At 37.3% G+C, this 15,503-nt stretch overlaps 1 protein-coding gene across 5 annotated transcripts in view; it reads right to left on the bottom strand.

Moving 5' to 3' along the window:
- Positions 1-1,621: 1,621 nt before the first annotated feature.
- The window catches only part of LARP1B (La ribonucleoprotein 1B), a 157,314-nt gene continuing 143,432 nt past the window's right edge, over positions 1,622-15,503 (bottom strand). For all 5 annotated transcript variants that reach the window (XM_080676776.1, XM_080676777.1, XM_080676773.1 and 2 more), the window contains 5 exons: positions 13,911-14,071; positions 12,990-13,134; positions 6,212-6,321; positions 5,211-5,338; positions 1,622-3,657 (listed from right to left, as the gene is read on the bottom strand). In XM_080676776.1, the coding sequence (XP_080532902.1) occupies positions 3,415-3,657; positions 5,211-5,338; positions 6,212-6,321; positions 12,990-13,134; positions 13,911-14,071 (787 nt within the window). In that variant the 3' untranslated portion in view covers positions 1,622-3,414. The remainder of the gene's footprint in view (positions 3,658-5,210; positions 5,339-6,211; positions 6,322-12,989; positions 13,135-13,910; positions 14,072-15,503) is intronic.

The following is a 15,503-nucleotide window of genomic DNA, read 5'->3' as shown; positions in this document are numbered from 1 at the left end:
GGGCCCTATAGGACACCTAGCACACAAAGCCACTCTATTAACACAGGGAAGCAGCCAAAATGCAGAGACAAAGAAACAGGTCACAAATGACAGAAATGGAGGAAAGCAAACGACTGGACATAGAGTTCAAAACCATGGTTATAAGGTTTTTCAAGGATTTTCTAGAAACCGCCGATAAATTTAGTGAGACCCTCAAGGATATGAAAAAGGACCAACTAGAAATTAACCATACACTGACTGAAATAAAGAATAATATAAAGAGATACAACAGCAGACTAAAGGATCGCAAGAATCAAGTCAAAGATTTGAAATAGGAAGAAGCAAAAAACACCCAACCAGAAAAGCAAAAAGAAAAAAGAATCCAAAAATATGAAGATAGTGAAAGGAGCCTCTGGGACAACTTCAAGTGTACCAACATCATAATTATGGGGGTTCCAGAAGAAGAGAGAGAGCAAGATACTGAAAACCTATTTGAAGAAGTAATGACAGAAAACTTCCCCTACCTGGTGAAAGAAATAGACTTACAACTCCAGGAAGCACAGAGAACCATAATTAAAATGCCAAGAGCAAAAGACAAAGAGAGAATATTAAAAGCAGCAAGAGAAAAACAGTTAATTACCTACAAGGGAGAACCCATACAATTGTCAGCTGATTTCTTAACAGAAACTATGCAGGCCAGAAGGGAGTGGCAAGAAATATTCAAAGTGATGAATAGCAAGAACCTACAACCAAGATTACTCTACCCAGCAAAGCTATAATTCAGAATTGAAGGGCAGATAAAGAGCTTCACAGATAAGAAAAAGCTAAAGGAGTTCATCACCACCAAACCAGTATTATATGAAATGCTGAAAGGTATTCTTTAAGAAGAGGAAGAAGAAGAAAAAGGTAAAGATAAAAATTATGAACAACAAATACATGTCTATCAACAAGTGAATCTAAAAATCAAGTGAATAAAAAATCTGATGAACAGAATAAACTGGTGAATATAATAGAATCAGGGGCATAGAAAGGGAGTGGACTGACAATTCTCAGGGGGATAGGGATACAGGGGGTGTGGGAAGAGACTGGACAAAAATCGTACACCTATGGATGAGGACAGTGGGGCGGGGGTAAGGGCAGAGGGTGGGGTGGGAACCGGGTGTACAGGAGCTATTGGGGGGGGGGGGGGAGGAACAACTGTAATAATCTGAACAATAAAGATTTATTAAAAATTTTAAAAAAGATTTATCTATAGAGATGTTATTTAATTGCCGATTATAAGAGCCCAAACCTTCCTACAAGCTAGAAATATTATTGGCATCAAAAAATAGTAAAAGGCCCTAACCGGTTTGGCTCAGTGGATAGCGCGTCAGCCTGCGACTGAAAGGTCCCAGGTTCGATTCCAGTCAAGGGCATGTACCTTGGTTGAGGGCACATCCCCAGTAGGGGGTGTGCAGGAGGCAGCTGATCGATGTTTCTCTCTCATCGATGTTTCTAACTCTCTATCCCTCTCCCTTCCTCTCTGTAAAAAAGCAATAAAATATATTTTAAAAAAAAAATAGTAAAAGGCTCACCTCCATGTGAGAAAACAGGTTATTATGTTATATGTATAGCATGATGCCAATTTTGTTTTTTCTGTTTTAAAAAGGTACTTTATTTTATTCTTTGTGCTTTTCTAAGTTCCGCAATACACAGACATTAATTTTATAATAAAAATGTGATAAAATTACTAATTTATTACACATCACAAAATTCTTGATTACTATATTTTCATATAAAACATACAATTTTCTAATAAAATTTAGATAAGTACAAAATCTTATATTAAATACAGGTTTCAGATGTATGTGTTCAACACAAAAGGAATATTGAGAGAAAAATTTTAGATAATTTCAAGAGATGACTTAAAGGGAATAAGCATGGTTTGGAAATTTCTTACTGAAAAGCCAAAGCTACATATCCACTTAAGAAAACATTTAAACATTTATTATCCTAATCCATTAGTTTTGCATTGTCTATCCAAAACTCTTTCTAAGTAAAATTTATTTTATTTTCTAAATATTTAAATTTGACTGTTTCTTAAAATTAAAACATCAAAATGACCCCCCAAATATTAAATATTATAAAACTGAAAATTATTATTTATGCATGGGAAATAATCTAATGAACATCTCTTATCAAATAGCCCATTTATTCAAACAAGATTATATGTATTTAAATGTTGCCATTCTATAGGATCGAGACACCAAAAAGAAAATAATAAATTAATTCAGTGTATTAAACCAGCTGCTACTGCCAATACAAGAAAATATGTGCTAAATAAAAATGAATATGTTTATAACTGAAATTTTATTCACAAAATATAATGGTCTTCTAATAGCAATATTTGAATATTACAGCTAAACAAAAGTAATTAAAAATCAATTCAAATAACTTAGAATAAGTGCTTTATTTTTAATTCCCACAAAAACTGAAACTATCATTTACATCAGTTGCAATAGCAATAAAAATTAGAAATCAATGTACTATAACTCTTGAAAACACTAGCATAAAGAACTAAAAGAAACAAAAAGGAAATCTAAGTGCTCCTTTTAAATTGAAGGTAATCTGTTTGTGATATACCCACCTGCAGATGTACAAAGAGCTGATGCATTCAAAACAGTGCAAGATTTAATTAATTTAGGACAATATTCCAACCCAGTTTTCAGTACTTTTCAATTGCTTTTGCAGGTTTATGTAGAATCACAAAAAGTAAATCACTCCTAAATATGTAACCAGCTAATGCCAATTCACAATACTCCACACAAATACAGCAATAACTATAGAAATCATGAGGTTAAACTCACAGGGGAAAAAGTAAAATCTTGCATCCAAAGTGCGTATGCTTTAATATAACTGCAATATAGTTCTACTTTTGTTAAAACAAAACAAAAAAGGTTTTCTTTAAACTACACATCTAAAAGCAAATGTATCATTTCATATTCTTTTTCTGAATTAAAAAATATTTATGTAATCTTCCTTTGTTTTTAATTTCAAATATGTATTGATAGTGGGGTAATTAGATTCTTTAAGAAATCTCTATAGATGAATACAACATACTATATCTTCTTTAAGAAGTATGACCTGAAATGTTAGGCATTCCTTGTGTTGTTTTTGAATATATTTAAGGAATGCTGTTCTTGTAAACAATGGCCTTGAAAAAGAAATACTGAGACCTATTCATTACTAGAGGATCTCTATAATAGATCACCAAAACTATCCTGTTCATGAAGTCAGGGAAAACATTTTTAGAATTTATCTTGCTATGGAAAAAAAATGGTACCACTTTTCTTCCTTTTTCTTTTTTCTGATCATCACAGTTAAACATCAGAAGGTTTTCCCAAATAAATATTGATGTAAATGTTGATTTCAAGGGCAAGCAACTTTCATAAGCATCTACTTCTCAGACATTTCACCATTTGTGGAGACTGAGGCAGCACTGTTCTGGTGTGAATTGTCACTGGACTCCTGTGACATATTCCTTCTGGGAGAATTTATTGGAATCTGAAGTTGACTGGCAGATGCAGGCTTAGCAGCATTTGGTGACTTTGTGGAGGAATGAGATGGAAGTCTATGATGATCACTCTCTGAACCAGTAGATGAATGTCTTTTTCTTCCAAATTCCTCACTAATAGGGGGCTGCAAATTATGAAAGACAACACAGTAACGGTTATACTATTTTTCCTTCATTTAAAATCTAAGGCCAGACTTTCCCAACAAAGAGGAAACTGTTTGTGCTTCAGCAGATTTTATTAGTACACAAAAAACTTAACAGCAATTTAAGGTATTAACTTGAATGTCCTCCCAACTAAATCGTCTTACTAGTATTTTTTCATTCTTTCACTATCAAGCTTCTCTTATGTTTTAGGGCTTGAACTACACAGCAGGGCATAAGTGTAAGTTTGGGTTCCTTGCTTCAAGAAAATGTTTCACAGGGGTTATTTTCCATCTTTATTCAACTTCTGTCAAATGTTAAGCATTTATAACTCTAGTCCCTTCCTCAGCCCTAACCTCCTATCCTAGGCTTGCTTAAATGGTAATGTTTAACAACCAGATAAATAGAAGCAACAGGGTGGAAAAAGAGATACCAAGTCAAACACCTTTAGCAAGTTTGAAGGTTTATCTCAAATTTCTAGATAAGGACTGGAGAGCATTATTGGTAGTACTAAATTTAAACACTTTCAAACATAAATATCCAACCCCTTCAGACTGCAAGCACAGAGAGGCAGGCAGTAGAAAGGTATTCTGCATTTTAAAAAATGAGTCTTTTAGGCCTTTACAGTGACCAAGATGTTAGAGCTCAAAATGACACACAACCAAATATTTTCATTTGGAGACAAGTTAAGACCATAACCTCCTTCACCAATATTCTATTGTATTTGAAAGTGGAGGCCTGAATTCTTAGCTTCAATTCAGAAAGGACAAACATCACTATTATAAAGATAGCAGGGATGTCTCTGTGACAGAACTGGTTAGGCCACTCTAGAAACACAGCGCTTCATTCCATTAACTCCATCCCGGGGCCATCTAATCCAGCAGTTGCCAACCGGTGGTCCGTGAGGTCCGAAAGGTTGTCGACCACTGATCTAATCCATTTAGACACAAAATTTCAAGACAGATTACAGTACTAAGTAGCGATGAACCTAGCCTTCCTTTCACCTCTATTTTCTACTTCTTGATGCTTCTTTATCTTTCCTGATTTCTCTGTCCTCTTCTTCACCCTTTTTCTTTATCTTTTTATGTTCATCCCATTCTTTTTCTAATGCTTTCCTTTCCCTTTTAAAATCACATTGTTTTGAGTCTACCCTATTATCTCTACAGATGCACCTAACATTCTCGCCTAATATTCATGTTACATCAGCATATGTTACAAAAACTATAAAAGTATATAAAAAGTGAAAAAATTTCAAGCTGCTAAGTGAGAAATTTGCAACATATCCACATAAAAGTTACTAAATCTATAATTTGTTTAACTATAGGAAACATATCAAAATTGAAGTGAACTGACAATTGCACTGTAGTTATGTAAGATGTTAACATTTGGGAATTCTAGGTAAAAGAGTATATGGGAATTCTCTGTACTATTTTTGTACCTGCTTTAAAATTTGATTTCAAAACTGGAAAGTTAAATTTTCAAAATAAAAAGTTAAAAAATAAAATTAGCAATACAGAGGAAAGGACTTAAAACTTACATCAACGCGGAAGTCTTCTAACTTCTTAAAGCTACAGAGGTATTCCTGAAGTTTTGGGTCAACAGACTGTGTCTTAGATTGAGAATATTTTAGATAAGCCCAAAACTTTTCTAATCCATACAACTGACCTAATAACAGAAAAGAATATACATAATAAGTTATATAGAAATTTTTAAAAAATTATTTATATTGCACATAATCCTACCAGCAATAAACCATTTACCTTCTAAAACACACATTACCTAGGTCTTGAGAATAAGACATTTTAATGAATAAGGCAGCTAATATTGAGCATTTGCTATATACAGTGGTTTATTACATATTAAGCTAATCTGAAGCAAATACAACCCTGGAATATAGTTGCTTTTGTATATATTACTGATGAATAAGCTAAAACTAACAAGGTTAAGTAACTTGCCCAAGATCACATAGCTACTAAGCAGTGGAAATAGGACTTGGACCTCACCCAGGGCCTGCGCTTTTACCCACTGTGCTGCCCCACCATTCCAGGCACATCCACTGATGCTACACAGAATTTTTTTTTTTAATATATTTTATTGATTTTTTACAGAGAGGAAGGAAGAGGGATAGATAGTCAGAAACATCGATGAGAGAGAAACATCGATCAGCTGCCTCTTGCACACCTCCTACTGGGGATGTGCCCGCAACCAAGTTACATGCCCTTGACCGGAATCGAACCCGGGACCTTTCAGTCCGCAGGCTGACGCTCTATCCACTGAGCCAAACCGGTTTTGGCAACACAGAATTTTTGTGTAAGAGAATATCAGTGAGTAGTCACATTTGTCAAGTGAATAATGACAAATACAACTCCTTATAGGAAAGGTCTTACTCCTTATGGTGCCCCATTCTTTATCAAACACCACAATAGTGGCCTGAAGATCTTAAGTAGTCTGCCTTGAGGAAAAAGTTATGAATTCCCTATTCATTGACACTCAGGTTTACAATGAATAAATAGAATAAGTTATTTTTTGTTTTGTTACCAGATTCGTAGTCTTTTTTGGTTTCTTCTTGGAAATCCTTAAAAACTTCTTGTCTGAATTTTTTTTCCAGTCCGTAACTATAAAACCTGAAAAGACATTCTAATCCATACCTGTGAAAAAGAAATAAAATACTTATAATATTTTTGCCATGACAATATCAATATCTCATATTTAACAGCATTAATACAAACAAATATGGCACAAATAACCCCAAACAAAAAAAATGTTTAATATGCAGATGTTTAGTTGAAGCAGTAACTAGTAATCCATAGTTGGCTTTGCTGTTTTTGTTGACTCAGCCATAGCACCTCCTGGAGGTACACTGGAAACATGGAGAATGAAAGGAACCCTTGAACAATGAGAATGTAACTTCTTTGGACTGACGAAAGATCTCTCCCTGGAATTGCTGAGGAACTAGCCAAAAGATTTAATGATAAATTGGGAATGTTTTAGATTTTTCCCAAACCAAGGTTTATAATGGTGTGTTTGTGCATGGTATTAACTATTCTTGAACATAATCTTTACTCTAGAGAGATAAAGACCATACTCTTATGCTCTAAACCTTAGGCGTTGTTGACCCATTCGATAAAGTACATTTCATAAAAGACATTTTGCTAAAAGAATTGTAATCACTAAATAAATCAGAAAACAAATGTCCTTGTTTTTCTCCTTTAAGTACCTAGAGAATTGGAGTCCTAGCCGGTTTGGCTCATAGGAATACTGGGCCACAGACTAAAGGGTCCTGGGTTTGATTCTGGTCAAGGGCAGGTACCTGGGTTGTCGGCACGTTTGATTCTGGTCAAGGGCAGGTACCTGGGTTGTACCAGCCCTGGTTGGGGCACGTGCAGGAGGCAACCAATCGATGGGTCTCTCTCACATCGATGTTTCTCTGTATCTCTCCCCTTCCCTTCCACTCTCTCTAAAAATGAATGGAAAAATATCCTCGGGTGAAGATTAGGGAAAAAAAGAGCCACAAAAAACTACCTAGAGAGCCTGAGACAAGTTGTGGATACTGGATCAGCAAACTACATGGGCTCAGCCTCCAACTAACGGTGATGCATAGAACCCATGAAAGCAGACAAAACCAACAGGACAGCAGTGTAAGGGCCATGTCTAGCTCACTCAACTAAAATATGTCACAAAAGAGTCTTCCTTTTTAAAATCCTTGTCATTCTGGATGCCTCAGTGTATTAGAGAAGAAGGGTGTGAGTGTGTGTGTGTGTGTGTGTGTGTGTGTGTGTGTGTGTGTGTGTGTGTTTTGTAACTAGCTTATTTACAAAATAAAGAGTAATAGTCAGTCCAGAGGAATATCAACCTGCCAAGAGAAATGTAGGACTACCATCTACACACCCACAGATGAACTGGAGCCCTGTGCTCTGGTAGCCATAAGTGAGGCTACTCTCTGAGCTTGTTTGACTGAAGGTTAAGGGAACTAAGGATTAAAGGAACACCAGCTCAGAATAACAAATCTGCCTTGACTCTCTTCTTAAGGGATCATATTACATTGGTATCAGTGGTTCTCAACCTTGGCTACATATAAGAATCATCTGGGAGCTTTTAAAAAATACTGATGCGCAGGCTCCACTGCAAACCATTAAAATCAGCATCTTTGGGGGTGAAGCCTAAGCCCCTTTCTTCTTTTCTCTCCGAAAAGCAGAATTTAGAACTTTTGGTTTTTATCAAGTTAATATTTTAGAGGAATGTTAGAATTTTTAGATTATTGGAAAGAACTAATAGACTACTACAACATTTGAGTTTTACTCTTATATCTTAGCAAATCGATTCCAAAGACCAAACGTATAACATTAATAACACAACCCAAATATGCAGCATAACTGCTAGATGAAGAGCAGGGCAAGTGACCAGCATCTTAGTTGTCATTTATTCACGTACCCCTCACTGTGAGACGCTCAAGACTAAGAACCAGAAAGAACTATATTTAAATTCTAGGCTTATAACTATATCCCTGTAAATAGAGATTAAAATATCCTACTTTTTAAGAATAGATGAGATACTAATTGTAAAGCACTTAGACCATAGCTGGCACATTGGAGATATGTAATAAATGTTATTTCTCTCCCTCCTTCTTGAAACCATCTTAATGTTACTTTGCGTCAATGGATATATTTAGTAAAAATCTTCTTCCTAATAATAATAACCACTAATTGAGCATTTGCTATGTATCAGCCCTTTACATGTTGTTTTGTTTAATCTTCACAATAACCTTACAAGGTTATCTACCATAATTTTCCCAACTTTATAACTAACTTAAAGCTTGGGGGGATTAAAATTTGACACGGCCACAATAAATTAATGGGCTAGAACTCAAAACTAGGTCTCATTTCAAAGCCTGCCAGTGCTGAACCACTATGCTATACTTCCTAAGAAATAGCTAATCCAGTCTAGTCCTGAACAACTGAAGAAATAGGCCCAAAATTATAAAAGATGTTAAAAAACTATTAGAAATGTACACAGAGGAGGAACTCCCAACCTAGACTTGGGTAGGAATGGGATCAGAAAATTATTAGAAAGTCCTGCAGAAAAGTTGTTTGCTTATTAAATAGCAAAATATGCTGAAATTAATTATAACAATGGCTTTCAAGCTTTTCTGAGTTTAATAGTAAGAAAAATATTTTAATTTGTGAACAAGTCAATACAACACTCATATACACTGTGTGTACTTAAAAGCACATATAAGTTTTTCAAACTACTCTTAAATTTCTACATATGTATGAATTATGAAACAATTTAATCTTACTATGTTCAGTGCAGTCATACTGTATTTTCTACTGTATATTTTTAAGCAAGTCAGAATCACTAAATTGATTTCTCAACTCTTTAATGGGTTATAAACCACACTGTGAATGAGAACATCAAGAACAGAAATGGCCAAGTTTGCCTTTTGTGTCAAATCTGGTAAACCAGCTACCAATAGTTATTAAAATTGTGTGAAAGACTATTGAATTCAAGAGCAATATTAAAACTGCTGGATTGATTAGAGATGTCAGCAATGGACAGAGGAGAGGAAAATAAAGTTAGGTACACATGCCATGTGCCTGTCATTCCTTACCAAGATACGGATTCTAGATGCAAATTAAATTAAATGGGCTTTATTTTTACAAGTCAGTGCAAATGTAATGTTTTCTAAAAAATTTTCTTGCAGCAAATTTTTCCCTCTTAAAGATCACAATATCTTTTTTTTTTAATTGATTTCAGAGAAGAAGGGAGAGGGAGAGAGAGATAGAAACATCAATGATGAGAGAGAATCACTGATTGGCTGCCTCCTGCACGCCCCCTACTGGGGATTGAGCCCGCAACCCCAGACACATGTCCTTGACCAGAATCGAACCTGGGACTCTTTGGTCCACAGGCCAACACTCTAACCACTGAGCCAAACCAGTTAGGGCTAACAATATATTTTTATTTGAGATTTACAAGAGGAACCCATTTTTAGACCTTGAAGATGGATAAATCTAGAAAATATTGAGAGGAAAATTATCTTTTTTCTTCTTTCCATCACTACTTCTTTCTCCCTTTACCCAGGAATAAATAGCTTATAGTAGTCCACTTCGTGTTCTATCTCACTCTCCTGGTCTGGTCTCAGTTCAGCCTTATGGGCACTCTCAAAATTACCCCTGAACATTTCTCCAAAAAAAAGCAAGGTTTAACTGGACAAAAACAATGAGTTAGTAAAGCAGCGGGAGGAAGAAAAGAACAAATAGGTAAGAATATCTAAAGATAATCTGGAGAAACCAAGATGGTGGCATAGGTAAACACCTAAACTGCTGCCTCGCACAACAATATCAAAACTACAACTAAAAGACAAAACGGACACCATCCAGAACCACAGGAAAGCTGGCTGAGTGGAAATTCTACAACTAGAAGAAAAGAGGAAAGCACATTGAGACTCGGAGGAGCTGCCAAAGGCTGAGGTACGGAGACTCGCACGCGGAGAGGACGGGTGGCTGTGTGCACAGGCGGCTGAGTGCGCGGCTGGCTTTCTAAAGCAGGAGGGAGAAGGAAGCTCCTGACTGCACTGAACTCCAGTCCCTGGCGAGACGCTGTGAAACCAGACTCATTCGGGGGGAATCTGGACTGTCAGGAAAAGAGAAAGCACACTGAGACTCAGGAGCTGTGGAAGGCAGAGGTCCGGAGGCATGCACACGCAGAGAGGACTGACTGCTGAATGCATGGGAGGCTGAGTGCGTGGCTGGCTTTCTAAAGCGGGAGGGTGATGGAAGCTCCCGACTGCGCTGAACTCCAGTTCCGGGCAAGTTTCTGGGAACCCCGACTCATTCGGGGAGAAACTGGACTGTCTGGCAGAGGGCAACACTCAAGGGAGGCTTTCTCTCAGAGGTGCTTGCAGCAATTACCAAGGGACACTAAGACCCAGGGGCAGGGTTGACGGGAAACCAAGGCTGTCTGCTCAGGCCTGAGACTCCGCCCCATCCAAGCTGAGCACAGAGACTTTTGCAATTTTGCAAGTCTTGTCTCATAAGAGTGTCTCCAGCACAGAAGTTCTCCCAGCGTAGACACAGCTGATCCTCACAGCCAATTGGCCTGGAGGTCAATTCCTCCCAGTGATACCAACAACAATCAAGACTTAACTACAACAAGGCTGAGCACACAGTCCACAAAGGGGTGCACCAAGAGTGTCCACCTCAGGTAACTGGGGAGGCTGAGCCACTGTGCCCTAGAGGACACCTAGCACACAAAGCTACTCTACCAACTCAGGGAAGCAGCGAAAATGTGAAGACAAAGAAACAGATCACAAATGAAAGAAATAAAGGAAAACAAATGACTGGATAAAGAGTTCAAAACCATGGTTATAAGGTTTTTCAAAAATATCCTAGAAAGGGCCGATAAATTTAGCGAGACCCTCGAGGATATGAAAAAGGACCAACTAGAAATTAAGCATACACTGACTGAAATAAAAAATATTATACATAGACCTAACAACAGATTAGAGGACTGCAAGAATCAAGTCAAAGAGTTGAAATACAAAGAAGCAAAAAACACCCAACCGGAAAAGTAAAAAGAAAAAAGAATCCAAAAATATGAATGAAGATAGTGTAAGGAGCCTCTGGGACAACCTCAAGCATACCAACACCGGAATTATGGGGGTGCCAGAAGAAGAGAGAGAGCAAGATACTGAAAACCTATCTGAAGAAATAATGACTGAAAACTTCCCCCACCTGGTGAAAGAAATAGACTTACAAGTCCAGGAAGCGCACAGAACCCCAAACAAAAGCAATCCAAAGAGGACCACACCAAGACACATCATAATTAAATGCCAAGAGCAAAAGACAAAGAATATTGAAAGCAGCAAGAGAAAAACAGTTAATTACCTACAAGGGAGCACCCATACAACTGTCAGCTGATTTCTCAACAGAAACTATGCAGGCCAGAAGGGAGTGACAAGAAATATTCAAAGTGATGAATAGCAAGAACCTACAACCAAGATTACTCTACCCAGCAAAGCTATCATTCAGAATTGAAGGTCAGATAAAGAGGTTCACAGATAAGAAGCTAAAGGAGTTCACCACCACCAAAACAGTATTATATGAAATGCTGAAAGGTATTCTTTAAGAAGAGGAAGAAGAAGAAAAGGGTAAAGATAAAAATTATGAACAACAACTACATGTCTATCAACAAATGAATCTAAAAATCAAGTGAATAAAAAATCTGATGAACAGAATAAACTGGTGAATATAATAGAATCAGGGGCTTAGAAAGGGAGTGGACTGAAAATTCTCGGGGGTGGGGGGGAAGGGGTGTGGGAGGTGCAGGAAGAGACTGGACAAAAAGCGTGCACCTATGGATGAGGACAGTGGGAGGGAGGTAAGGGCAGAGGGTGGGGTGGGAACTGGGTGGAGGGGAGCTATGGGAGGAAAAAAGAGGAACAATTGTAATAATCTGAACAATAAAGATTTATTAAATTAAAAAAAATAAAGATAATCTGGATGCTAAAGAGCTTGGTTCACTCAGAGAACATGTAGTTCAGTACCACTGCTGCCTAGAGAACTAACTTTAGGAAAAATGAGATTGGACAGGTAAATCAGGTCATATTATGAGAGGTCTTAGTTTTTCTTGGCTCAAGCACGTATTAATTTGGGGACATATATGCACATGCAAGGGAAGTCGGTAATGGTGGACAAGAGAGAGAGAAATCTTTCAAATTTCATTTGGCCTTTATGCCATCCCTAAAATGGTCCCAAATGATCCTACCTCCTGGTATTCACAACCTTATACAATACCCTCCCACACTGTATCAGGGTGGGTCTACGAATGATACAATATGGCAGAAGTGATAGTATGTCACTTTCAAGTATAGATTATACATGGCACTGAGGCTTCCCTCTTAGAAGTTCTCCCTCTTTTGTCATTCACCAGCTCTGAGTCATGACCTAAGTAGAGGCCTGTATGGTCAAGAACTAAAGCCTCCTGCCCATAGCCATGTGAGTGAGCTTGAAGAGGATCCTCCAGCCAGTCAAGTCTGTCGCCCTATCCAACACTTCAACTGCAATTTCATTAGAGAACTGAACAAGAACAGCCCAGCTAAGCTGTTCCTAGGGTCCTGACCCATAGAAACTGTGGACTATTACATGTTTGCTGTTTCTGAGCTTGGGGGTACTTTGCTATGCAGCAACAGACACTAGGACAGCTTCCCTCCAGTTATGCAGGCTACTTTCACAGTTCAAAACTGGGCTACTTGTCAGTCCTAGTTTTTATTTTTTTTAAATCTTTCCAAGGGTAAAAATACAGAAAAATATTGGACCTGTAATTTTCTTTTGCATCTTCCCAAGCAAGTTGTTTAAATTCCTCGTACATTTTTTTATTGAAGTGGTCTCTGAGGAAAAAGGACCAGAAACGAAAGAGAGTATTCATTTCTTGAGACTGGCCAACTCCCAAGCGCTTTCTGTCTGGAAAAAGTTAAAATAATAAAACATTTTTTTAAAGTAAAGAAACTTAATAAAGGCAAAACAACAGATGTTTTACATAACTTAAAGAAAGCTGAAACATATTAATCCTCAAAATGTATTTGGGTTTCTTCTAAATAAATTTAAGCATTTGCCAAAAGTAACAAGAATATGGTAAACTTTATTTCTTAACTAGAGGCCTGGTGCACAAGTTTGTGCACCAGTGGGGTCCCTCAGCCTGGCCTGCAGGATCTGGCCAAAACCGGCTCTGACATCCCCTGAGGGGTTCCAGATTGTGAGAGGGTACAGGCCAGGCCAAGGGAACCCACCAGTGCATGATCGGGGCAGGGGAGGGACATGGGAGGTTGGCCAGCCAGGGAGGGACCGCAGGAGGGCTCCAGGGTGTGTCTGTCCCATCTCACTCAGTCCCAATTGGCCGGACCCCAGCAGCAAGCTAATGTACCAGTTGAAGTATCTGCCCCCCTGGTGGTCAGTGCACGTCATAGCGAGAGGTTGAGTGGCCTTAGCATATCATTAGCATATTACGGTTTGATTGGTTGAACAGCCAACTGGACACTTAGCATATTAGGCTTTTATTATATAGGATATGTGTCTAAGCTACAAAATACATAAGAATATATATAAACATGTTTAATTAAGGTAACTATAAGTATAACAAATAAAAGAATATCTTAACCTAATATTGAATGTCACAATTTGAAATTTTTAGAATTACATTTTAATTTTAAATATAGCTATGTAAAAGACAAGCATCTTACCACTTAGGCATCTTCGATGATACTTGTGGTATACTTGTTGGGTAAAGCCATTTTCCTTCAAAAGTTCATGAGAAGGATGCTGAAACTTCGGGAACGAATGAGGAGTACATCCATAACTTCCTATGAGTTGGGCACCTTCTGAAGGTGAAGCATTTGAACTGCTGTTTGAGAAGGGGGGAAAGCCTTCAAACTAAAATATCAAGAACCAAGTGTTTAAAACGATTTGTACTATTGGTTCACTACTGAGAATATGAGCAATGGAAAAGACATTAGTCCCCAAAACGCTCCTAAACAAATGATATATAGATCTACATATGAATTGCTATTTATGCTCAACACACACGTAAATTCAGAAGTTGATTTAAAAAGTCAATTTCTGAACCTAAAATAATAACTAGAAGCAGATAACTGAATAGCTAGCTTATTCCTCTTCTAGATCCGTTATTTAGTTTAGATAATTTTTTATGGCAGTAGAAAATTTTTCAATTTTCTTGAGTAATTAGGCTAATGATGTAAATTGAGTAAGTGAAAACAATGAATAAAATCTGGCACAAAGGCAATAATTTCACATACCTGCAATTTTGTAAATCAATTCCACTTCTGAAATATTTCCTAAATCCATCTCTTCTTTTTTTTTTGCACTCCATTATTCAAATTTATACTTTCTGACGCTTTTAATGGAACTGTTATCTTTGTTTTTCTTTTTTTTTTTTAAATATATTTTATTGATTTTTTTACAGAGAGGAGAAGGAAGAGGGATAGAGAGTCAGAAACATCGATGGGAGAGAAACATCGATCAGCTGCCTCCTGCACATCTCCCACTGGGGATGTGCCCACAACCAAGGTACATGCCCCCGACCAGAATTGAACCTGGGACCCTTCAGTACGCAGGCTGACGCTCTATCCAATGAGCCAAACCAGTTAGGGCTATCTTTGTTTTCCCTCTCCCTCCTCTATCTTTCCACCAAAGTTATCTTCCTAAGACATTATTCTAAATTGGTGGTTCTCAATGTGTGGTCTGTGGATGCTTAAAGGGGTTTCCAAAAAGTCTGTAAGGTCAAAACTAAAATAGTATTTGCTCTATTTACCGTGTTAACATTGGTACTGATAATACTAAAGCAATGGTGTATCACTGATGCAAACTGAGACAGTGGCACCAAATTTCACTTACTAGTGCTTGTATTATTTATTGCTATGCACTGGCAATTTCTGATGTCCTTGATAGAGCAAAAAAATTTTTCATGAAATCTCAACCCCTGAGTATGTCTTATTGTGTGTGACAAAATGGGGCAGAAACTTTACTTTTGCAAAATGAGAAAGTTCTGGAGATGTTTTACACAATGTGACTATACTTAACACTACAGAACAGTACACTTAAAATAGTTAAGACAAATTTTATGTTGTGTTTTTTTTTATCACAATTAGAAAAATATGGGATGGAAGGAAGCAAAAAGCACTTTTGTGACAAATCAAAGTCAATGAACTAAATGTCTATTTCATTCCTAGCCCCCAATGTGATGGTATTAAGAAGTAATTAAGTCATTAGGGTACAGCTTTTAGAAATGGGATTAGTGCCCTTCTTCTAAGAAGAGA

This window comes from Plecotus auritus (assembly GCF_963455305.1).
Source record: "Plecotus auritus genome assembly, chromosome: 6".
NCBI classification, from domain to species: Eukaryota; Metazoa; Chordata; class Mammalia; order Chiroptera; family Vespertilionidae; genus Plecotus; species Plecotus auritus.
Note: the sequence above shows the minus strand (reverse complement) of the source record. Positions and strands in the feature narration are given on the sequence as shown.